This window comes from Salvelinus alpinus, chromosome 13, assembly GCF_045679555.1.
Source record: "Salvelinus alpinus chromosome 13, SLU_Salpinus.1, whole genome shotgun sequence".
Classification (NCBI taxonomy): Eukaryota; Metazoa; Chordata; class Actinopteri; order Salmoniformes; family Salmonidae; genus Salvelinus; species Salvelinus alpinus.
Genome location: NC_092098.1, coordinates 15548116 through 15573028, shown reverse-complemented (window position 1 = coordinate 15573028; position 24913 = coordinate 15548116). Strand labels below are relative to the sequence as shown.

Sequence of the window (24913 nt, the reverse complement as noted above, 5' to 3'; positions counted from 1 at the left end):
GCAGTCTTTGAAGCAAATGCAGTCTTTGTTGGCATCTAGTGGAGAGATTATGACTGTGCAACACCCAAGAGCAAATCCACTTATCAACATGGTGGTAGCGATGGCTATTTTGAGGGCCCTGGCACTCTTCATAGATATCTGTATGTGTTTGATTGTTTTATAAGATGTTGATGGTTGTGCATTAGTAACATGTAGTCATTCTAATGCCTGACTTGATTTACCTTGACAAATATACTTAATCTCACTCATTTTGGTTTTTCCAGGTTACACCAGTTGAGGGCACTGTCTGTCATCTCTGACTGCTCTTTCTTTTAGCAATAAGAAAAACATAAATTCATTTGAAACGACAACGTATTTATTCAACACACTTATTTAGTCACATTCAAGGCAGGTATTGCAGTTTGACATCAAGCCATACATTGATTATCACTGTAATTGACGTAAAGTGGAAATTTCTAGCAAATAATATTTTCTATGAAATAAAGCCATCTCTTTATACACTTCACCACAAACAGAGCTAATCATGCCACATTCATGTACAACTCAATGCCTGGTTTTGCATAATATACTGTACAAATAAAATCATATTTACAAAAGCACTTCAATGCTATGGAAGATATTTTTCTGTTTTCAAAATAACACACAATTTTATTAATCTATGCCTGTACAAGATCAACATTATTCTGCAGAGTGTCAATGGTACCACAATGGTTGGTGTAAGAACAATTATCTGTGCTGCAAATGTGCAATTATCCGATTTGTTAAGTCCAGTGAGCCATGGGTGCACTAAATATGACATCATACACCATATATATACAAAAGTATGTGGACAGCCTTTCATATTAGTGGATTCTGCTATTTCAGCCACACCCATTGCAGACAGGTGTATAGAATCGAGCACACAGCCTTGCAATCTCTATAGACAAACATTGGCAGTAGAATGGACTTACTGACGGGCTCAGTGACCTTCAACGTGGCACTGTCATAGGATGCCACCTTTCCAACAAGTCAGTTCGTCAAATTTCTGCCCTGCTAGAGCTGTCCCGGTCAACTGTAAGTGCTGTTATTGTGAAGTGTAAACATAGAGGACAACAACGGCTCAGCCACAAAGTGATGGCCACACAAGCTCACAAAATAAGACCCCCCCCCCCCCCCCGAGTACTGAAGCGCGTAAAAATCGTCTGTCCTCGGTTGCAACACTCACTACCGAGTTCCAAACTGCCTCTGGAAGCAACGTCAGCACAAGAACTGTTAGTCGGGTGCTTCATGAAATATGTTTCCATGGCCGAGCAGCCGCACACAAGGCTAAGATCACCATGAGCAATGCCAAGCGTCGTCTGGAGTGGAGTAAAGCTTGCCGCCGTTGGACTCTGGAGCAGTGGAAATGCGTTCTCTAGAGTGATGAATCACGCTTCACCATCTGGCAGTCTGACAGATCAATCTAGGTTTGCGGATGCCAGGAGAACACTACCTGTCCCAATGCATAGTGCCAACTGTCAATTTGGTGGAGGAGCAATAATGGTCTGGGGCTGTTACTCATGGTTCGGGCTAGGCCACTTAGTTCCAATGAAAGGAAATCTTATCGCTACAGCATACAATGACAGTCTAGACGATTCTGTGCTTCCAACTTTGGGGCAAAAGTTTGGGGAAGGCTCCTTCCTGTTTCAGCATGACAATGCCCCCATGCACAAAGCGAGGTCCATACATAAGTGGTTTGTCGAGATCGGTGTGGAAGAACTTGACTGGTCTGCACAGAGCCCTGACCTCATCACCCTAATTGCCTAACATCAGTGCCCGACCTCACTAATGCTTGTGGCTGAATGGAAGCAAGTCCCTGCACCAATGTTCCAACATCTAGTGGAAAGCATTCCCAGAAGAGTGGAGGCTGTTATAGCAGCAAAGGGGGGGACCAACTCCATATTAATGCCCATGATTTTGGAATGAGATGTTTGACAAGGTGTCCACATACTTTTGGCCATGTAGTGTATTTGAGGTGTATTCCACTTGTCAGGTTATGAGAACTCAGCTTTGTAAACATAGCACTATTTGACTGATTGAAGTTTAAGGTAATTGTCAAACACATTTTAGCTGAGTTTAACTCCAAATTTCTCATCATACAAGCAAGGCCAACTTCCCAACGGGGTGACATAATGAGCTGTCATTTGTTGATGGTTTTAAGATTTAATTCACACTTTTGGATTCAGAAACCCAAGAGGGCATTAAACTGACACAACAATCATAACTTTCAGGAGATCAAATCCACTATACATTATGTATATGTGGTATTTGAACACTTGCAAAGTAAATCACACAGCACTGAAACTACTTGACACCACGTTTACACTTGCAGTGGGTGCCCTCCAGTGGATAGCTGCAAACAATACATGAGAACAATGATGCAAGGCCAACTATTCATGGAGAACCAGGGAAAGATTAAACTATTTGAACTAACAATAAACTATGGGGATATATAAAGTATTTATAGCAGGTAGCACATTCTGGATATTCTACATTTAACACATGTAGTTGCGAAAACACCATGGATCCCCCCCTCTCCCGATTCAAAACACCATGGATCCCCCCCTCTCCCGATTCAAAACACCATGGATCCCCCCCTCTCCCGATTCAAAACACCATGGATCCCCCCCTCTCCCGATTCAAAACACCATGGATCCCCCCCTCTCCCGATTCAAAACACCATGGATCCCCCTCTCCCAATTGAAAACACCATGGATCTACCTCTCCCGACTCAAAACACTTATTTGGCATTCCTGACTGCTCTTCACCTGTCCAGTGATAGAAACTAGGCACCTTGATCTCCGCATGTAAGTTAAAACAAGGTGTGGCGTTTATCACCAAATTCATTCTACCTCTGTGGTTTAGTTCAGGATAGTCAATTCATTATGATTTTTAAAAATACACATTACTAAGTATGAAAAAATAATGTACAGTTTGGAAAGAATTTAGTATAATATTTCTCTATTGGTACAGAATATGGGATTTTTATTTATTTATTATTTTAAACATAAAAGGGGGTGGAAATATGACCAGCAATATACACTAGATAAAATATGTTTTCCATTAAAACAGTTAATAAACAAAAGATCATAAAAACATTTTAGGTGTAAAGTAAGCATATACACAAACATCACATTTTTACAATTTTTTTTAGATGGTACCAGACTCCACTATAAAAGTATACTTAATCTATGAATGGAACAGTGGCATACTGTTGATACATGAGCACACAATGTTCAGATGCCCTTATGCATCTCTCTTTGCAGAATGATAAAGGTCATCATCCTAGTCAATCTGTCTGTCTGTTCATCCGTGGTAAGATGAGTTTCAGCATACACACAAGGCAGCTTTACGTTTCTGTGGTAGGATGACAGGAACATTGGGGGAGCGTCTCTGTCCCTTTTCACCTCGCCTCAGAGGGGTTCGGTCACCGAGTCTACGGCGAGACGTTCTAGGGGACAAGGGACTGCGTGAAGAACGGGCCAGGCTGCGGCGAGGCATCCTGGGAGACAAGGGACTGTGCGGGGACCGACCAAGGCTGTGGTGTGCTATGCTGGGGGAGAGGGGAGTGTGTGGCGGCCTACGAAGCCTCCTCACCAGAGGGGTGGATGGTGCAGAGAACCCTGGAGTCCCTATGCCTTCAATTGCACAAACGTTCAAGGTTCTGTCTGTTGGGGTCACTCTCTGAGAGTCCACCTCTGCCAGGGGCTCTGAAGGGGGACAGAGACCAGCCTCACACAGGCTACTCCTCCACTCCAGAGCTGGGAGGGGGAGAGGCTCACCCACAGAGGACACAGTGTTTACCTCTGGGTTCTGCTGGAACAGGGCAGATAAACAAACAAAGGTTAACATTCTATATTCCATCAGTCATGATATGAAGCAAACAAAGCACACCTGAGTAGATTCCAGAAAATAAAGGTTATTGCAACACTAATGTAGTGCTGAGCGATTAAACCAAATGTTGGTTACTTTCTGGTTTTCAAAACAACTAATTGACTGACATTGGTTCAATTATTTTTTATTCAATTTCACTCAGTTTTGTTCTGTGAGCTTAAATGCGCACATTGTGCAGTATCTCTAGAGATAAATCAGATCAAGCCCGAACAGGGCAATGTAGAAGACAATATTCTACATAGTTTACCGCATAGGGAAAAAATGGTAATTAACTACAAATGACCATAATTCATTGCACACCTACTTGTCGGGTGTGTTTCTTATATGCCTGTTAGGTTAGTGTGCGGCAGACACGGAGAGCAAGAGAAGAGACAGAATAATGTGCGATTGAGAGGGATTGAGTGCAGTTGCTTTGTGAGGCATCTCTAACCTGATGTGACCGAAATTATTGATAGTCAATTATTGATAGTTGGTATTCAGCAGTCAGAAAAGTATGTCTTATTTATTTTGAAGAACTACTAAAATAGTGATTTTGTCAGACAGCATCTCTATAGAGATGAGATGACATGGAACAAAATAAAGTAATCAAATAAAACAAATGTAATATACACAACTGAAATATTTTAGTAAAGTAAAGTGAATAAATTGGTGAATAAATGGTTAATAAGTGAATTTAAAGTGAATAAATGGTTAATAAGTGATACTCAGTAATGGGCAGTCACTCCCATCATGGGATTTTTATTCATGGGTTTATTCTGTTTTGTTACAGCATTCAACCCATATACTGCATAGTGCATTTAATGTTTTTTTAAATGATCTTGACTGAAAACCAACCCGAAACGACCTCAGAAAGCACTAATCTCTCAGCACTACATAAATGAGAAAACAAGGTGGCTGCCTTCATGTGGAACGTAACTGCCAATGACAGACATCCTCCAGCTCTCCCGGAGTTCTGGTCAACATCATTTTGTTAGCTTAAATCAGAACGATAAGAGAATGCAGATATGCAATTAACCAAGATCCATCACCTAACCCTGAGTCAGAGGTCTGGACTGGATCAAGATGAAAAACCATAGCCAGACCACAGGCTACCTTTTTAGCGTCTCTATGTCTAATCGTTGTTTTTAGTTCAATTCTGCATTATCAGCATCACAAGTGCACTGCAGGGAAAACAGGAGAAGATCAAAGAGTCCCTCCCCTCACCCTGAATAAGCCCACGCTCCACTTAAAATGGCTGTGAAAAGGCTGTGGCAGCAGAAACCTCTTTCTCAAAGCTAAGGATCCAGATCACATTCTGCGCATGTGTTATTTAACACGTTCTTTTTCTACATAGCTGCTGCTCACACGCCCATTCCTTCAGTTTCTCTCTTTACTCACCCTCTTTTGAACCATGTTCTAGCCAGTCTATGCCTCATTTCTGAACAGCTGAAATAAATAAACTGCAGCGATTTGAACGAACATTCCAAAAGAGATATAGCCTATTATGAAGGCTACAACCTTCCCTGTCTGTTGTAACGGATATTGCAGTTGCACAAGCAGGACGCAGTCCCTACAAAAATCTGTGTTTTGTGTGATGTAGGCTATAGTTGCTGCCATAACGTAGACACAGTTCCTGGGGGGATAAAGTAACACTACTACTTAGAATGGCTCTCTGCCTTCTGCTTAGCCAATGTTTGCAATGAAGAGACATTCAATCTCTAATTAGACTAACAGTACGTGTCGGTGTCTTGCTTGTGTTTTATATGCTGCCTAGATAGCTTCATGTAAGTCCCCACTTCAGTTTTGCATTGGGGCTAAACACAATCTGAGTTTTTCGCTTCTTTCTCAATGATCCTGAAAGAACCGCACGAGTAGGCTACCTAGCTGTTCCATCTCTGGGCAGACGAACGTTCTAGGCAGCCAAGCCGGTAACTAGAGTCTGACAAGGGGCGAGTTCGTTTTGCGTCGACTGGTGCGCCAACATGTAAATAGTTTTGTATGTAGTCTTAACTCCCCCTCTGGAAAAAAAAGAACACAACATCGTGATCATGCTTAATACCCTAACCTTTTGCAATAGTTTGAATATGTCGACCATGTCTTTTGTGTACAACATGAACTTTGAAGGCTACACCAGACAAAGGCGTTCATCGCCGATTTAGGAGGGGCAAGCGGCAGCGGAGCAGGCAGCTGAGTGAGCTCAGCTATGTAAAAAAAATCTGAAAGGACAGGAAAGCGGTATGGGAGTGTGCAGCAGCAAGTGTAAAAAAAAAATTAAAAAAAATAAAATTATGCACATGCGCAGAAATATCTGTATCCTTATCCGCAGCGTTATCCACTCCGTTTCCAGAAAACGTCTGCCTGCTCTCTAGCTTTCCTCTCTTACTAAAACACTAGACGGCTGCTTCTTTGAATGGGCCAACAGTACACAAACTACATGCACAGGTCTGTTAAAGTCAGAGTCCCTCTTCATTTGTGAATACAGAAATCGGGGCCCACTCATCGTCAGCAGCTTTGTCTCCCTGTTCAAAAACAGCATCCATGAGGGTAGCTACACTCCAACTGCTTGGTGTGAACACAAGCAACGTAGCCTAGCAGAACATTTAACAGCTGAGAGTAGTGACACTCCTAAATGTTAAATTATTTTTTACAGTTCCCTACATCAGTATATATCTGAAATGTGACACCTTCAAATCTTAAAAATGTTTATGACAACAAATGTCAATGAAGTGGCGTTCATTTGAACAATTATCAATCACACGCTTGTACACTTTCATTTACAATTCACTGAGTGGACAGTCACCTCACTCCCATTCTAGGTGTCGCCAATGCCCATGATCTTCATCAAAATAGACCTCCCCCTCCTCCTCCTCTGTCTGTCCCAAAAAACAAAAAGTCATCTTGGTGAAGAAGCGGTCAGATTCCACAACGCAGCCGTAAACGACTGGAAAGACCCACTGACACTGGGGTTCCAGGTCGCACTAGCAATTCTGCTTTTAATCAAGGCTTCAAATACAATGTTCAATGAAATGCAAATAAAACAAACACTGGTTACATTTAAACCTGACGGAAGTATTAAAATGTGATGGTGCTTTTCCAAGTTACCCTTGGTACGTACCATAATGGGGCCGTCGTAACGGCGGGGAGAGTTTGCGGTTGTAACGGGGGGGATCTTATCAAGGCCCTCTGCCATATTGACATAGAGCTCCTGTAGGTGCATGGTCATGGGTGGCTCATCAGGGTGCTGCACGGTTATCACTATGACCGTTGTGTTGTCTGCACGGAGCATACGCTGGCGCCAGAACAGCAAGGCCGTGCATCCTAACCGTTTGGCACAGGACCATCCCTTAGGGCCCTAAGAGCAGACATAGTGACACCATCAACCTGTTAGAAGGGCATCGGCAGACATCCAAGACGGTTGGGTCTGAATGGGAAACAAGAAGCTCTGGCTTACCACCATCTGGTCGTGGCACTCACACATAGCGACAGCATCCTTAGCTGGCATCATGTTCCACAAGCCATCACTACCCAGGATGATGTAGCGGTGCTTCTTAGGGTCAATGGTCATTACAGTGACATCAGGCTCTGGAGAGACCACAAACTCCCCACTGTAGAAGTCATAGCTCCACAGGTCCCCTGTCAACAACAAACCACACACGCTTCATCACTGGGCAAATATTAAATGAAATGATTGGATGACAAGCTTACTGGAAATCATACTGTTTGCATAAAGGCAGCAGCTATGGAGCGGTAAGGTATCTAGTGGAGGGCAGAGGAAACTTGTGTTTAGGCCAACAGTGTAGTGCTTACCCAACGCTCTGGCCACAGCAAGAAAGGGAATCTGGTCTATGACAGTGCTCCTCCTGACAGGGCCATTGTGGGTCAGTCTGGGCCTCTTCCACACCACACGGTTCACCCCGGACTTCTTCACTACACTGAAAAAGGACACAAGCACAACAGGCACGGAGGATTTATTATGTGATCATATCCTGAACAAAAATATAAAAACGCAACACACAACAATTACAGTTCATACAAGGAAATCAGCCAATTGAAATTAATTCATCAGGTCCTAATCTATGGATTTCACATGATTGGTCAGGGGTGCAGCCATGGGTAGGCCTTGAAGAGCATAGAACCACCCACTTGGCAGCCAGGCCCAGCCACAGAATTAGTTTTTCCCTACAAAATGGCTTTATCACAGACAGAAATACTCCTCAGCATCCCCCACCCCCACTCAGACGATCCCTCAGGTGAAGAAGCCGGATGTGGAGGTCCTGGGCTGGCGTTGTAACACTTGGTCTGCGGTTGGACATTCAGCCAAATTATTCCTGGTGACAGCATGCCAATTGCACACTCCCTCAAAACTTGAGACATCTGTGGCAAAACTGCACCTTTTAGAGTGGCCTTTTATTGTCCCCAGCACAAGGTGCACCTGTGTAATGATCATGCTGTTTAATCAGCTTCTTGATCTGCCAACCCTGTCAGGTGGATGGATTATCTTGGCAAAGGAGAAACGCTCACTAACAGGGATGTAAACACATTTGTGCACAACATTTGAGAGGAATATCAAATCACTGTTGCGCCGCAGGACAAACATACTGCATCTCTAACCCCCCCCAAAAAGAAACCTGCAGGTAACAGACTCATTGGTCGGCCAGCTACTTGTTCTACTTCATAAATTAAACTAGGCTTCTTTACTTTTAAAAGGTTAAATTCCCTAGTCAGAAAAGTCTGTATAGCCTTCTCCCGCTAGAATGAACGATATACAGTACATCTTCTAGTAATCTATTGATAGAACAGGCGCCTGTCAGTCACAAAGTGAGTGATGACAGGGAAACTGCTGGTCTGCCGTCTGTCCTGCCTCTCGTTACCCGTGTTATTTATGTGCGCTGCGGTTGGCTGCAGTCAAACTTATTTTCATGTTAGTTAATTTACACGTAATGCAAGTGGTAACGATGAGTTGAAACACTTCATTGTTGTGTGGCACATACATTTTTTCACATAGCCATCCACAGAGTCGGGTCGCATAGGCTATTTACTGTGTGCTTTGATTGACGACCGAACAGTAAGTGTTGACTAGTTCAGTGTTTCTCAACTCCAGTCCTCCAGGACCCCCAACAGCACACATTTTTGTTGTAGCTCTGGACAAACACACCTGATTCAACTCATTGATGATTAGTTGACAAGTTGAATCCGGGGCTACAACAAACAAAAAAAGTGTGCTGTTGGGGGTATTGGAGGACTGGAGTTGGGAAACACTGGACATGCATTTATTTAAAAGGCGTCGAACTGACTGAAAAGTCGATCTCCTCTATCCCTTTGCTATTTATAGATCATAAAACGTAGTTATATGTCCATCGTATCGCAACCAGTGAACCAAAGATCTCGTTTGTATTTTCCTAGGATTCGAAGCCTATGTTGAGACTTGCCAGGGACCGCTAAAATGACTTGTCAGTGTAGCATACTGATGGTGACGGGCTGTTCGAACTATCCGCTCTTTCTGAATGGCTCTTTTAGGTGAACGTCAGGAACCGAATCGTGATAGAGACATTCATTTGGCCCTCATTTGCATACTGGAAGGTTTCTACTGCTTTTTGGCAATTATCTGCAGCTAAATTATGAAAATATTCAATGAAGATGGTGAATCCTCACTGCAGGAACAACAGGTAGTGGCTAGTCTCATTCTGGTTCAAAATACAAAAAGCTAATCATACTTACACTACATGACCAAAAGTATGTGGACACCTCCTCGTCGAACATCTCATTCAAAATCATGGGCATTTATATGGAGTTGGTCCCCCCTTTGCCACAATAACAGCCTCCACTCTTCTGGGAAGGCTTTCCACTAGATGTTGGGGATTGCTTACATTCAGCCACAAGAGCATTAGTGAGGTAGGGCACTGATGATGTTGGGCGATAAGGCATTGCTCGCAGTCAGCGTTCCGATTCATCCCAAAGGTGTTCAAATAGGGTTTAGGTCAGGGTTCTGTATAGACCTCGCTTTGTGCACGGGGGCATTGTCATGTTGAAACAGGAAAGGGCCTTCCCCAAACGGTTGCCACAAAGTTGGAAGCACATAATCGTCTAGAATGTCATTGCATGCAGTAGCGTTAAGATTTCCCTTCACTGGATCTAAGGGGCCTAGCCCAAAACATGAAAAACAGCGCCTGACCATTATTCCTCCTCCACCAAACTTTACAGTTGGCACTAGAGGTCGACCGATTAATCGGAATGGCCGATTTCAAGTTTTCATAACAATCGAAAATCGGTAATTTTGGACGCTGATTTTTTATTTTTTTATTTAATCTTTATTTAATTAGGCAAGTCAGTTAAGAACACATTCTTATTTTCAATGACGGCCTAGGAACGGTGGGTTAACTGCCTTGTTCAGGGGCAGAACGACAGATTTTTACCTTGTCAGCTCAGGGATTCAATCTTGCAACCTTACGGTTAACTAGTCCAACGCTCTAACCACCTGCCTCACGAGGAGCCCGCCTGTTACGCGAATGCAGTAAGAAGCCAAGGTAAGTTGCTAGCTAGCATTAAACTTATCTTATAAAAAAACAATCAATCATAATCACTAGTTATAACTACACATGGTTGATGATATTACTAGTTTATCTAGCGTGTCCTGCGTTGCATATAATCGATGCAGTGCGCATTCGCGAAAAAAGACTGTCGTTGCTCCAACATGTACCTAACCATAAACATCAATGCCTTTCTTAAAATCAATACACAGAAGTATATATTTTAAACCTGCATATTTAGCTAAAAGAAATCCAGGTTAGCAGGCAATATTAACCAGGTGAAATTGTGTCACTTCTCTTGCGTTCATTGCACGCAGAGTCAGGGTATATGCAACAGTTTGGGCCGCTTGGCTCATTGCGAACTAATTTGCCAGAATTTTACGTAATTATGACATAACATTGAAGGTTGTGCAATGTAACAGGAATATTTAGACTGATGGATGCCACCCGTTAGATAAAATACGGAACGGTTCCGTATTTCACTGAAAGAATAATTGTTTTGTTTTCGAGATGATAGTTTCCGGATTCGACCATATTAATGACCTAAGGCTCGTATTTCTGTGTGTTATTATGTTATAACTAAGTCTATGATTTGATAGAGCAGTCTGACTGAGCGATGGTGGGCACCAGCAGGCTCGTAAGCATTCAATCAAACAGCACTTTCGTGCGTTTTGCCAGCAGCTCTGCTGTTTATGAATTCAAGCCTATCAACTCCCGAGATTAGGCTGGTGTAACCGATGTGAAATGGCTAGCTAGTTAGCGGGTTGCGCACTAATAGCGTTTCAAACGTCACTCGCTCTGAGACTTGGAGTAGTTGTTCCTCTTGCTCTGCATGGGTAACGCTGCTTCGAGGGTGGCTGTTGTCGATGTGTTTCTGGTTCGAGCCCAGGTAGCGGCGAGGAGAGGGATGGAAGCTATACTGTTACACTGGCAATACTAAAGTGCCTATAAGAACATCCAATAGTCAAAGTTATATGAAATACAAAAGGTATAGAGAAATAGTCCTATAATTCCTATAATAACTACAACCTAAAACTTCTTACCTGGGAATATTGAAGACTCATGTTAAAAGGAACCACCAGCTTTCATATGTTCTCATGTTCTGAGCAAGGAACTTAAACGTTAGCTTTCTTACATGGCACATATTGCACTTTTACTTTCTTCTCCAACACTTGGTTTTTGCATTATTTAAACCAAATTGAACATGTTACATTATTTATTTGAGGCTACATTTATTTTATTGATGTATTATATTAAGTTAAAATAAGTGTTCATTCAGTACTGTTGTAATTGTCAATATTACAAATACATTTTTTTAAATTTAATTGGCCGATTAATCGGTATCGGCTTTTTTGGTCCGCCAATAAATCGGTATCGGCGTTGACAAATCATAGTCGGTCGACCTCTAGTTGGCACTACGCATTGGGGCAGGTAGTGTTTTCCTGGCATCCGCCAAACCCAGATCCGTTCGTCGGACTGTCAGATGGTGATTCATCACTCCAGAGAATGTGTTTCCACTACTCCAGAGTCCAATGGCGGCGAGCTTTACACCACTCCAGCCAACGCTTGGTATTGCGCATGGTGATCTTAGGCTTGTGTGCAACTGCTCGGTCATGGAAACCCATTTCATGAAGCTCCTGACGAACAGTTCTTGTGCTGACGTTGCTTCCAGAGGCAGGTTGGAACTCATTAGTGAGGGTTTATTTTAATTTTTACCCATTTGTCTCCCCAATTTCGTGGTATCCAATTGGTAATTACAGTCTTGTCGCTGCAAGTCCCGTACGGACTCAGGAGAGGCAAAGGTCGAGAGCTGTGCGTCCTTCGAAACACAACCCAGCCTGCTTCTTGACATAATGCTTGCTTAACCCGGAAGGAGGAAACACCGTACACCTGCCGACCGTGTCAGTATGCATTGCGCCCGGCCCGCCACAGGAGTCGCTAGATGGGACAAGAACATCCCTGCAGGCCAAACCCTCCCCTAACCCAATTGTGCGACGCCCCATGGGTCTCCCGGTCGCGGACGGCTGCGACAGAGCCTGGACTCGAACCAGGATCTCTAGTGGCACTTCTAGCACTGCAGTGCCTTAGACCACAGCGCCAGTCCGGAGTGTCGCAACCGAGCACTCGGTGGTCCCATTTTGTGAGCTTGTGTGGCCTACCACTTCGCTGCTGAGACGTTATTGCTCCTAGACATTTCCACTTCACAATAACAACACTTACAGTTGACAGGGGCAGCTCTAGCAGGGCAGAAATTTGATGATCTATATTGTTAATCAACAGGGAATCTGTTTACTTGACAGAACACCACATTTGTTCTTATGTTTTTTCAACAATAATCTAAATTGAAAGAGTACACTATATTTAGTTATTGCCTAAATAAATTACAATAAATGAGTAGACTAGATTACCTTTCTGACTAGGTTATTAATCTACCGCCTTTCCTCAAAGTCCCACCCACAGTGATTGACAGGTCCAAAACCCTACCAACTATGACAAACATCCTGCCCCCTCCCTTATAACCCCACCCACAGTGATTAATTGACAGGCCAAACCGCTAAAGGGATAGTTAACCCAAATAACAAAATGACACATTGGTTTCCTTACAGCCACAGAGCCAATAAAATATATAATTTGAAGAACAATTTGGCTGGCTACTCCATGTACTTCCGGAACACACTGAGCACTGACAAAAACTGAGACTGTAGTGTCCTCTCCAACTCACCTGCCCCCAAGTCTCTCAATGCGCTCCTTCTCTTTGGGAAGTTCAGGTTTGTGGTCCTGTGTGACTTCCAAGGCCCTGATGTTCTTTTCACCGGGCTCTTTCACCCCAACAACCACCGCCGAGTCCCCCACATGGGCTACGTACATCAGATCCCCCCGGATCAGCACTATACTGGCCGTTGTTCCTGCCGTACTGGGCTGGCCGGTCAGAGTCTTGGGCCACTCAGCTGTAGGATTAAGATGGGGAAAGCATTGGAGAACATTATTATGAACAAACATCTTGCGGGCAACACAGATGAGTGGATGTGACAATTTGGCATGAGGCCATCATATGAAGTGTATTCAGATTAGAGGAAATCAGGAGACATTTGGATGACACATGTCAGAGGTTGGGACAAGAGCACGCTTGTCATGAGATAAACTCATCATTGCTTTTGGAACATAAGGTTGACATGCTGACCTTTTATGCTCTACTTGCAGTGCTAGGTATTCACAAACCCCCAAACTTGTTTTGTCTTCCCAAACCCCCGAGCAATAACGTTACATAGAAAAGACCTGCTCATAAAATTGCCAGTTAATAGCTAATATTAAAAGGGATGGATATCAGAACTGTAGCAGAGAGGACGAGGCGGTCATATTTGGTAGTAGCATCAGCAGCAGCAAAATGGGATTAGCTAGCTACACACTGTACAGTAGCTAGCTAAACCACAGTTATTGTGGAGCCATAATTTCGCCACACTAACTTGAGCGTTGTTGGCTAGCTAGCAGGTAGATAGCGTCAGTCAGCGAAGAAGCTACAAACACAAGCTAGGCGAGCTAACTAGTTCACTTACGTAGCTCTTTCCACATATCATGGTGGCAGGCAATGAACCCCTTTCGAATTGCTTCACAGACTTCTCCTTGATCTTCTGACCAAAACCCCCTTTGCTTTTTCAGAATAGCCCACAGATTGTCTCGCGCAAAATGAGCAGCTTCTCGCCCTCCGTGACCGTCAAATACACCAAAAAACGCCACAGACTTCCGAACGACCGTGTGCACTTCTGGAACTTCTGCCTGGGAAATGTCCTCATGCTTCTCGCATGTTATGTTTTCTGTCCACATTGCACAAACAGGCACCGATTCTTGAACGTTGTCGGGGGAATTGCTTATTATGGTCTGCTCAGTATGACCATTCTCCTGTTTCTCTACTTTTGACTCCCCTTGTTGTTCTACCGAGTTCAGACCACCCTCTGCTGGCTCTGGTTCAGGCGGTTCGTACTCCACTTTAAACTCAATAACATCCTCCATGTATCTCCTTCCTCCTTGCTCGGAGAATGCACTAACTCGGAAAATTAATGCGTCGTTCATGGCTATGAAAACTCCAAGCAAAGCTATACAATAAATACTTGTCCACCGGTTATGCTAAGCCGTGTTTGAAGCAAAAATCTGCCGTGATATCTTGATCGAAAAACCTTTTCCCCGTTCCTTCCTTGCTTCTGTTTATTTTTCGACGACTGGTCGTAAGGTATTTGAACCACCTGTGTGAAGCTAGCCACAATAGTAGAATTTGCGGTTTGCCTTAAAAATAAAAGTCCCCAATTGAAACATCCAAACGGATACAAATAGAGGAATAATGCCATACTTGGACTACATCATGTTTAACCAGGTTGGAATGTTTTTATATAGCTTAAAAATAAATACAATAACGAATTAATTTGACAATAAACAGTAAAGTTCAAATCCCACTGTGGATTTATTAGACTGCATAATTGCTTTGGGGGCATACATATATGCACTGTACAGCCTTCCCTATGGAGTGTGCACCCATGAAGTGGGTTATCAGCTTACTCAGTGAAACACGCAGAGTCCAATTCTAAAGAGTTTACACAAATATTAGCATCATAGCTCTTAATGCAGAACTTTGACTGTGCAGAATCCCTCCACAGTTGGTCTATTATGAGTTTTGAACATTCATATTATATTGTATAGCCTTATCTATAGTGTGCACCCATGAGATGGGGTATCAGTCTACTGAGTACACTCACATATTACAATTCCAAAGAGTTTAAAGAAATATTAGCTTCATAGCTTTTATTGCAGGAATTTGAAACCACTGTGAAGTGAGTCACATTAGCTAACCGGTCAGCCTATAATAAATCTTGAACATTCATATTACACTATTGTACAGCCTTACATATAAAGTGTGCTCCGGGGGAGAACAACCTCTCCCTCTCTTTGAAGCCACGGAAGTTCAAGGCCGATCGCGTTGTTAGCAAAAAACAGTATTATAGTGAATGGGAAAAAGTAAACTTTTTTTTAAAGACAATCATGGTACCAATAATTGCTTCTAATACACCAGATGTTTGTCCTTGAACCAATTATTGTAAAATCGAAAACAGAATAAGTGATATGGATAACTTGGTTGCTAATGGTAGCCTGCAGTACCCCAGTCGGCCTTCAATAAAATTACTCAATGAGAGGCTGCAGCACTGAGCTAGCCTGCAATGTCATTTCCTGGAGTATTTCGTATTTATATTGAACACAAATATTACATTTACATTACATTTAAGTCATTTAGCAGACGCTCTTATCCAGAGCGACTTACAAATTGGTGCATTCACCTTATGATATCCAGTGGAACAACCACTTTACAATAGTGCATCTAACTCTTTTAAGGGGGGGGGGGGGTTAGAAGGATTACTTTATCCTATCCTAGGTATTCCTTAAAGAGGTGGGGTTTCAGGTGTCTCCGGAAGGTGGTGATTGACTCCGCTGACCTGGCGTCGTGAGGGAGTTTGTTCCACCATTGGGGTGCCAGAGCAGCGAACAGTTTTGACTGGGCTGAGCGGGAACTGTACTTCCTCAGAGGTAGGGAGGCGAGCAGGCCAGAGGTGGATGAACGCAGTGCCCTTGTTTGGGTGTAGGGCCTGATCAGAGCCTGAAGGTACGGAGGTGCCGTTCCCCTCACAGCTCCGTAGGCAAGCACCATGGTCTACATATACAATATACAATAATAGAAATTTATAATATAAACTACAATATAAACGCAACATCAACAAATTCAAAGATTTTACTGAGTTACAGTTCATATAAGGAAATCAGTCAATTGAAATAAATAAATTAGGCCCTAATCTATGGATTTCACATGACTGGGCAAGGGTGCAGCGATTTTAGCCACTGCATCTCAGTGCAAGAGGCGTCACTACAGTCCCTTGTTCTATTCCGGGCTGTATCACATCCGGCAGTGATTGGGAGTCCCATAGGGCGGCGCACAATTGGCCCAGAGTCCTCCGGGTTTGGCCGAGGTAGGCCGGTTAATTGTTCTTAACTGACTTGCCTAGTTAATTAAAGGTCAAAGAAAAAATAAAGAAATAAAAAAAAACAGCTCTGGTGGACATTCCTGCAGTCAGCATGCCAATTGCATGCTCACTCAAAACTTGAGTCATCTGTTGCATTGTGTTGTGTGACAAAACTGCACATTTTAAAGTGGCCTTTTATTGTCCCCAGCACAAGGTGCACCTGTGTAATTGTCCTGCTGTTTAATCAGCTTCTTGATATGCCACACCTGTCAGGTGAATGGATTATCTTGGCTAAGGAGAAATGCTCACTAACAGGGAAGTATACAAATGTGTGCACAACATTATAAAGAAATAAGCTTTTTGTGCTTACGAAACATTTCTGGGATTTTTTATTTCAGCTCATGAAACATGGGACCAACACTTTACATGTTGCGTTTATATTTTTTTTCAGTGTAGTATTTATTAGGATCCCCAATTAGCTACTGCCGAGGCAGCGACTACTCTTCCTGGGGTCCAAACAGGAAACAACAATAAAATACACAATATACATAGCACTACATTTACATAAAAAAATAAAAAAGAATGATTGGTCGCATACACATATTTAGCAGATATTATTGCGGGTGTTGCGAAATGCTTGTGTTCCTAGCTCCAACAATGCAGTAATATCTAACAATACACAAAATACAAATCAAAAATTAAAAGAATGAATTAAGAAATATATATATATATTAGGACGAGCAATGTCAGAGTCCAGAGTATAATTTTTTTTTTTATAAAACAGTACATTCAGAAAGTATTCAGACCCCTTGACTTTTTCCACATTTTGTTAAGTTACAGCCTTATTCTAAAATTGATTAAATTGGTTTTTTTCCTCATCAATCTACACACAATACCCCATAACGACAAAGGAAAATCAGGTTTTTAGATATTTTTTTCAATTTATAAAATTAAACTGAAATATCACATTTACATAAGTATTCAGACCCTTTACTCAGTACTTTGTTGAAGCACCTTTGGCAGCGATTACAGGGTCGAGTCTTCTTGGGTATGACGCTACAAGCTTGGCACACCTGTATTTGGGGAGTTTCTCCCATTCTTCTCTGCAGATCATCTCAAGCTCTGTCAGGCAGGATAGGGAGCGTTGCTGCACAACTACTTTCAGGTTCCAGAGATTTTAGATCGGGTTCAAGTCTGGGGCTCTGGCTGGGCCACTCAGGGATATTCAGAGACATGTCCCGAATCCACTCCTGCGTTTCCTTGGCTGTGTACTTAGGGTTGTTGTGCTGTTGGAAGGTGAACCTTCGCCCCAGTCGGAGGTTCTGAGCACTCTGGAGCAGGTTTTCATCAAGGATCTCTCTCCAGACGTGACACTTGGCATTCAGGCCAAAGATTTCAATCTTGGTTTTATCAGACCAGAGAATCTTGTTTCTCATGGCCTGAGAGTCCTTTAGGTTCCTTTTGGCAAACTCCAAGCTGGCTTCATGTGCCTTTTACGGAGGAGTGGCTTCCGTCTGGCCACTGTACCATAAAGGCCTGATTGTTGGAATGCTGCAGAGATGGTTGTCCTTCTGGAAGGTTCTCCCATCTCCACAGAGGCAGTGCGAGCTGTGCCACTAGAGATTCAAGTCCAGGCTCTGTCGCAGCCGGCCGCAACCGGGAGTCCCACCGGGCGGCACACAATTGGCCCAGCGTCATCCAGGTTAGGGGAGGGCTTGGCCGGCAGGGATGTGTTTGTCCATTCGCGCTCTAGTGACTCCTGTGCGGGCTGGGCACGTGCACGCTGACACGGTGTACAGTGTTTCCTCCGACACATTGGTGTGGCTGGCTTCCGGGTTAAGTGGGCATTGTGTCAAGAAGCAGTGTGGCTTGGTTGGGTTGTGTTTCGGAGGACGCACAGATCTTGACTTTCGCTTCTCTCAAGTCCGTACGGGAGTTGCAGCGACCAGACTGTAACTACAAATTGGATACCATGAAATTGGGGAGAAAAAGGTGTAAAATTAACAACATTTAAAGAATGATGGAGGCCACTGTGTTCTTGGGGACCTTCAATGCTGCAGACATTTTTTTGGTACCATTCCCTTGATCTGTGCCTCGACACAATCCTGTCTCGGAGCTCTACAGACGTCTCCTTCGACCTCATGGCTTAGTTTTTGCTCTGATATGCACTGTCAACTGTGGGACCTTATATAGACAGGTGTGTGCCTTTCCAAATCATGTCCAATCAATTGAATTTACCACAGGTGGACTCCAATCAATAGAAAGTTGTAGAAATCTCAAGGATGATCAATGGAAACAGGATGCACCTGAGATCATTTTCAAGTCTCATAGCAAAGGGTCTGAATACTTATGTAAATAAGGTATTTCTGTTTTTTATTTGTAATGGATTTGCAAACATTTCTAAAAAACTGTTTTTGCTTTGTCATTATGAGGTATTGTGTGTAGATTGATGAGGGCAAAAAATTATTTAATCCATTTTAGAATAAGTCTGTAATGTAACAAAATGTGGAAAAAGGGAAGGGGTCTGAATACTTTCCAAATGTACTGTGTATATATGTATATGTATATACTTCTGTCAACCCGGGGCCAGCAGGGAGCTACAAAGGTAGGAGCAGGACCTTGGTCAGCTCCAGAGGGCTAGAGAGGCCAAGGTGGGTTAGTGCCATGGACAGCTCTACAGGCACCAACTGCGACTGGTGATTCAACACCAATATTACCCACTCCAGGTGCTGCAAACAATTGGCACCTGGACTAGGTCACACCTGTTACTTGTTACCCCAAATGGGTATAAGTAGAGGTGCAGAGGACCCATTCCCGGGCAGCACGCCACCTGGAGCAAGTTGAGAGAAAGGCTTGAAATCCCGGACTCATCGCTCTCTCTTTTTTGTTCATTAACACAGGAGGTTCGAGGAGCCGCCACGCCGGACACAGAGTGACCCACCTGTTACCAGAGAGGGCTTTCAGTTGTATCCCCCCCCCCCACCACCACCTTTATTACAGAACAACTTTGGTTTTAGCACCACATAACGGTCTCCCTCTGTCTAATTTTATTGTGAATTTCACCTCTGACTCCCCTGGGCTGCCATAGCTGGTGGAGAATGCTGGCACAACCCTCCCATGCTCTGAACTCACAATAAAATAAGAAGCCGGTGGTCATCGTGGTCAGCTGGTTCAAGCCTAAATGCAGCAAGCTCAAAGCCTATTTGCCTTTCAGGAGGTCATCACACAGCTTAGCCAAGCCATGGTCCGGCCGGACCATATGACAGATCCAGGCAAGGTCCTCACCAAGCTAACTGCTTAAGATGACATTGAAGCTTATCCAGAAGTATTTGAGCTCACAGCAGAGAGAGCGATGGCCCAAGGAGGACTGGGCTGGCAAAGTGGCCCCCTTTCTGACTGGAGAATCCCAGAGGGCCTGTAGCGGCTTGGCACTGGCGGACATCGACAACTATGCTGCTCTGAAAACTGCCATCTTGGCCCATTATAGGCACAACCTATCAACCCGGGCCCAACAGTTCCACTCCTGGGCCTATGATGGCCACGCCCCGGTAAGACCTCAAATAGCCGAGCTGGTTAGACTAACTAGAAGTTGGCTTACCACGGGGACGGGCCATCAGCAATAGATCGACTGGTAATGGACAAATATATCCGGGGCCTCCCCACCGCCGAAAAGTGCCATGCTGCCCAGAGCAACCCCCCGTCAGTTGACGCCCTGGTTGCTTTATTAGAATATCACCAGGTTACGGAACAGATGTTGCGAATCAGTAGGCCAGAGCCCAGTAGGCCTGAATTCAAGGCCGAACTAACGTGTGGTAGAAAGGGAGACGCCTATTTGAACCCTGCTTCAAGACGGCCTCCTATTACTGAAGCCAGATCATACCTGAGGCGGCGGCCGCTAGTTAGCGTGGACCAGAGAAGGTATTACACCTGTGGCCAGGAGGGACACCTGGCCTGGAGCTGCCTGGGAAATGACGAGTCCCTGCCGACGGCCAGTCCCTCAGAGAAGACCACCAGAAGGTGCGAGTACATCACGACCTGCTGGGCCCACGAAGCCACTGCAGCCCCACAGAACCCCGTCAAAATAGGCAGTCAGGACGCGGCCGCCTTGTTGGACACAGGTAGTATGGTCACTCTCGTCAAGCCTCTACTTCAGTGGAAGTTCATTAGTATCACAGAAAACAATAATGGTCCAAGCCAGCTGCTTTGCAGTACGCCACACTAGATTTTGCATTAGAGAGGCTTCCATTAAAGAAAACCCTCTGTGTTATATTGGATCGATAACGGTCCATCCATTAAAAGGCAGAGGATGTTAATCCATAACACCTAAGTTTTCAGCAATATGTTATGATCAATGATATCAAAGGCTACGCTGAAGTCTAACAAAACAGCTCCCACAATCTTCTTATCAATTTCTTTCAGCCATTTGTGTCACCACTGAGCATGTTGAGTGCCCTTCCTACAAGCATGCTGAAAGTCTGTTCATTTGTTATCTGTAAAATAACATTGTATTTGGTCAAACATAATGTTTTCCAAAGCTTTGCTAAGAACTGGTTTTAGGCTGATTTGTCTGCTGTTTGAACCATTGCTATAACGTTCGCTATATTTTGGCCGAGGACTGACCTTTGCTTCCCTCCAGGCCTGTGGGCACACTCCGTCTTCTAGGCTTAGATTGAAGATGTGCCAAATAGGAGTTGCAATGTACTCCGCTACTAACCGCAGTAATTTACCATCGAGGTGGTTTGTCCTTTTTTTCAGATAGCAATAATTTTTCCAACTCTTACACACTTTGAAGAATTCAAAGCTGCAGTGCTTGTCTTTCATTATTTGGTCCGTTATGCGTGATTATGAAGGCTCGGCATTTGTTTTTTTGTATGTAGTGTCTAAATGTGCTAATCTTGTCAACAAATTAGTTATTAAAGTAGTTTGAAATATCAAAGGGTTTTGTTATGAATGAGCCATCAGCCTCAATGAAGGATGGAGCTGACTTAGCTTTTCTGCCTAAAATGTCATTTTAGGGACTCCAGAGCATTTTACTATCATTCTTTATATCATGTATCTTTGTTCCATAGTATAGTTTTTTTCTTATTTTTGTTTAGTTACTTGATTTGTCAATTTACTGTATGTTGCCAATCTGCTGTGTTGCCAGACTTATGTTCCATTCCCTAGCCTCATCCCTCTCAGCCATACAGTTTTAACAGTCAGTTTCTTTATGGCTGTCAGTAACCGGAAGAAGCAATTTCATCCTGACGCTGCTTTACATCATTACACACTTCAGACCAACAAATAGTTTTCACATCTTTAACATAGGAATCAGTGCAAAACCTATTGTATGACCGCTTATACACTATTTTAGGTACAGTCTTAGGAACTTGGGTTTCCTAGACATGGCTATATAATATGTTCACTACATCCGATGGGTGTTGATACTGCTTTAAAGCGGATTTCTGCAGCATTAATAAAGATGTGGTCAATACAAGTGGACGGTTTAGTTGATGTTCTGTTTGTAAATACCTTGGTAGGTTGACTGATAACCTGAACCAGGTTGCAGGCACTGGTTATAGTTTGAAGCTTTTTCTTGAGTGGACAGCTTGATGGAAGCCAGTCAATATTTACGGCACTGAGAAATATACCTCTCTGTTGATATCACATACATTATCAAGCATTTCACGCATATTATCCAGATACTGACTGTTAGCACTTGGTGGTCTATAGCAACTTCCCACAATAATAGGCTTTAGGTGAGGTAGGTGAACCTGTATCCATATTACTTTGACCGCATTTGACATGAGATCCTCTCTAAGCTTTACAGGAATATGACTATGAATATAAACAGCGATACATCCTCCATTGGCATTCCTGTCTCTTCTGTAGATGTTATAACCATATATTGATACCACTGTATCATCAAAGGAATTATTTAAGTGAGTTTCAGAGAGTAGCTCAAACTGCGCATGTTATGTCTTCATGAGACTCCATCTTAACCGACAGTCAGCATATTATACGTATTGAACATTCATATTACACTGTACAACCTTACCTATAGAGTGTGCACCCATGAACTGGGGTATCAGCCTGCTCAGTGACAACCACAGATTAAAATTCTGAAGAGTTTACACAAATATTACCGTGGTAGGTCTTATTGCAGGTCTTTGACTGTGGCAAATCCATAGTTAGTCTGTTATGCGTAATTGAACATTCATAACGAATTATTGTCAAATTAGTTCATTATTGTATTTATTGTTAAGTTATGTAACAACATTCCAACCATGTTAGAATTATCTAGTTCAAATATGGCATAATTCCACTATATGTATCCTTCTGCGTGTTTCAATTGGGAACTTTTATTTTGAAGGCAAACTGCAAATTCCACTATTGTGGTTAATCGTTATTGTGGCTAGCTTCACAAAGGTTCAATGAACGTTCCGACGTCAGATTTCTACACCTATCAATCCAGCCGCTTTTACTGCCTGGCAACAATTTTGCAGTGGGTGCACTTGGTTTGAGCTTGGCGGCGCGTCGGTTGGTTCGCAATTTCTTCACATCCTATTTCGCTTTTACAAGGTTTGTGGACTTGGGGACATATTATGCACATTTGTCCAGTCTTGGCCACAAGAGCTTGTGGTGCTTTCAAAGTTGCTATTATTCAGCCTCTTAGTGGTCTCTGATCAATTTCCACAATGCCTGCTTGTCAAGGGACAAAAATATAAAAATGTATTTTGTGTGCTGCAGATCTGTTACGTTTATGTTCCAGGGACACACATATTTTTTAAATTAAAAAAAGGAATGACGTCCATAGGACAACGATGAATACTGATTATTCATTTTTTAATTTTATATTATGCTGTGAGTATGTGATTGATTGGTGACTGATTAACTGAGCAAGTATTTTGGATGCATTAAGAAAACACCACACACATTCCACTTCCATCTTCTCGCATCGCCAGATCAGAGTTTGCAATCGCTTTGGCAAGATAGCCATACAGCTGACGTTCCAGTACAGTCTACCTAGTAGCCTGACTGACGCGCGACCCACGTGACTACGCAGCAACGCTGTTTTTATGCCGCCTTCACGCACTTGTCGGAAACTCTGAAGTGTCCGATTGCTAACTGGTTGAACGAGGCACGTGTGTAACTACAACCAGTTAGCAAGTTGGACATTTCAGAGTTTTCTAGTTCCGAGTAGCACTTGAATGCATCGTTAGCAAGTGTAAGGTCTTCCCCTGTCTATCGACAGAATCCTGTGACGGGATCATCATCTGCGCAACAGTGAGGGGATTCGATTAATGCCCAGGGCGAACCGGGTTAGCGTTGACTGCATCCGGTTTGGAAACTTGCTACCTCCTTGGCGCGAGCCAAATGCCCGATTTTGGCCGACGGCGATGTCGGCTCAAAACAAAAGTGAAGTAGGTTAAGCACGCATAATGAGTAACGAGTATGATTCTGTTTTCACATGCAAAAGTGATTGCTTTTGATTTCAAAAAATTAAAAAAAGTATATCTGCCTTCCCAATGAAAACTAGTTTGAAAATTAGAGAATATATTTTTGGGAAACGAGATGTATGTTTCTGAATGATGCATCAGTTAGTTACTTTAAGGAGCAGTTCTCTCTGTGGGTCTAACCCCAAGAAGTTCTGGAAAACAGTTAAAGACCTGGAGGATAAACCCTTCTCACAGCTGCCCATGTCCCTTAATGTTGATGATGGGGTTGTTACTGACAAGAAGCACATGGCTGAGCTCTTTAATCACCATCATGATGACAGGATTCCAACATTTCCTCATCTCCCCCCCTTCTAATGCGACTATCCCAGATGCTTCTCCCTCTTTTTCCCATGCCCTGTCCTGGTTTGCTAACTACCTCTCTCAAAGAGCGCAGTGAATAAAGTCAGAACATCTGCTGTCTCAGCCACTGCCTGTCACCAAGGGAGTACCCCAAGGCTCGATCCTAGGCCCCACATTCTTCTCAATTTACATCAACAACATAGCTCAGGCAGTAGGAAGCTCTCATCCATTTGCATGCAGATGATAAAGTCTTATACTCAGCTGGCCCCTCCCCAAATGTTGTGTTAAACACTCTACAACAAAGCTTTCTTAGTGTCCAACAAGCTTCCTCTACCCTTAACCTTGTTATGAACACCTCCAAAACAAAGGTCATGTGGTTTGGTAAGAAGAATGCCCCTCTCCCAACAGGTGTGATTACTACCTTTGAGGGTTTAGAGCTTGAGGTAGTCACCTCATACAAGTACTTGGGAGTATGGCAAGATGGTACACTGTCCTTCTCATCACATATCAAACCTGCAGGCTAAAGTTAAATCTAGACTTGGTTTCCTCTATCGTAATCGCTCCTCTTTTCACTCCAGCTGCCAAACTAACCCTGATTCAAATGACCATCCTAACCGTTTTAGATTACGGAGACATCATTTATAGATCGACAGGTAAGGGTGCTCTCGAGCGGCTAGATGTTCTTTACCATTCGGCCATCAGATTTGCCACCAATGCT

General features: G+C 43.3%; 1 protein-coding gene across 4 annotated transcripts; it reads right to left on the bottom strand.

Moving 5' to 3' along the window:
- Nucleotides 1-2980: 2980 nt before the first annotated feature.
- Nucleotides 2981-14674, bottom strand: LOC139537185 (protein phosphatase 1D-like). Of its 4 annotated transcripts, none has more exons than XM_071338212.1 (7): nucleotides 13973-14674; nucleotides 13141-13366; nucleotides 7699-7823; nucleotides 7343-7524; nucleotides 7007-7243; nucleotides 6692-6764; nucleotides 2981-3834 (listed from the first exon to the last, which is right to left on the bottom strand). In XM_071338212.1, exons 1-6 carry the CDS (start codon nucleotides 14484-14486, stop codon nucleotides 6693-6695), a joined length of 1356 nt encoding a protein of 451 aa, XP_071194313.1. In that variant the 5' UTR covers nucleotides 14487-14674; the 3' UTR covers nucleotides 2981-3834; nucleotide 6692. The 4 variants fall into 4 exon arrangements, with proteins under 4 accessions (XP_071194313.1, XP_071194312.1, XP_071194310.1 ...); XM_071338211.1 differs by having other exon boundaries at nucleotides 2981-3831; nucleotides 13973-14656; XM_071338209.1 differs by lacking the exon at nucleotides 6692-6764 and having other exon boundaries at nucleotides 13973-14656.
- Between the last annotated feature and the right edge of the window lie 10239 nt (nucleotides 14675-24913).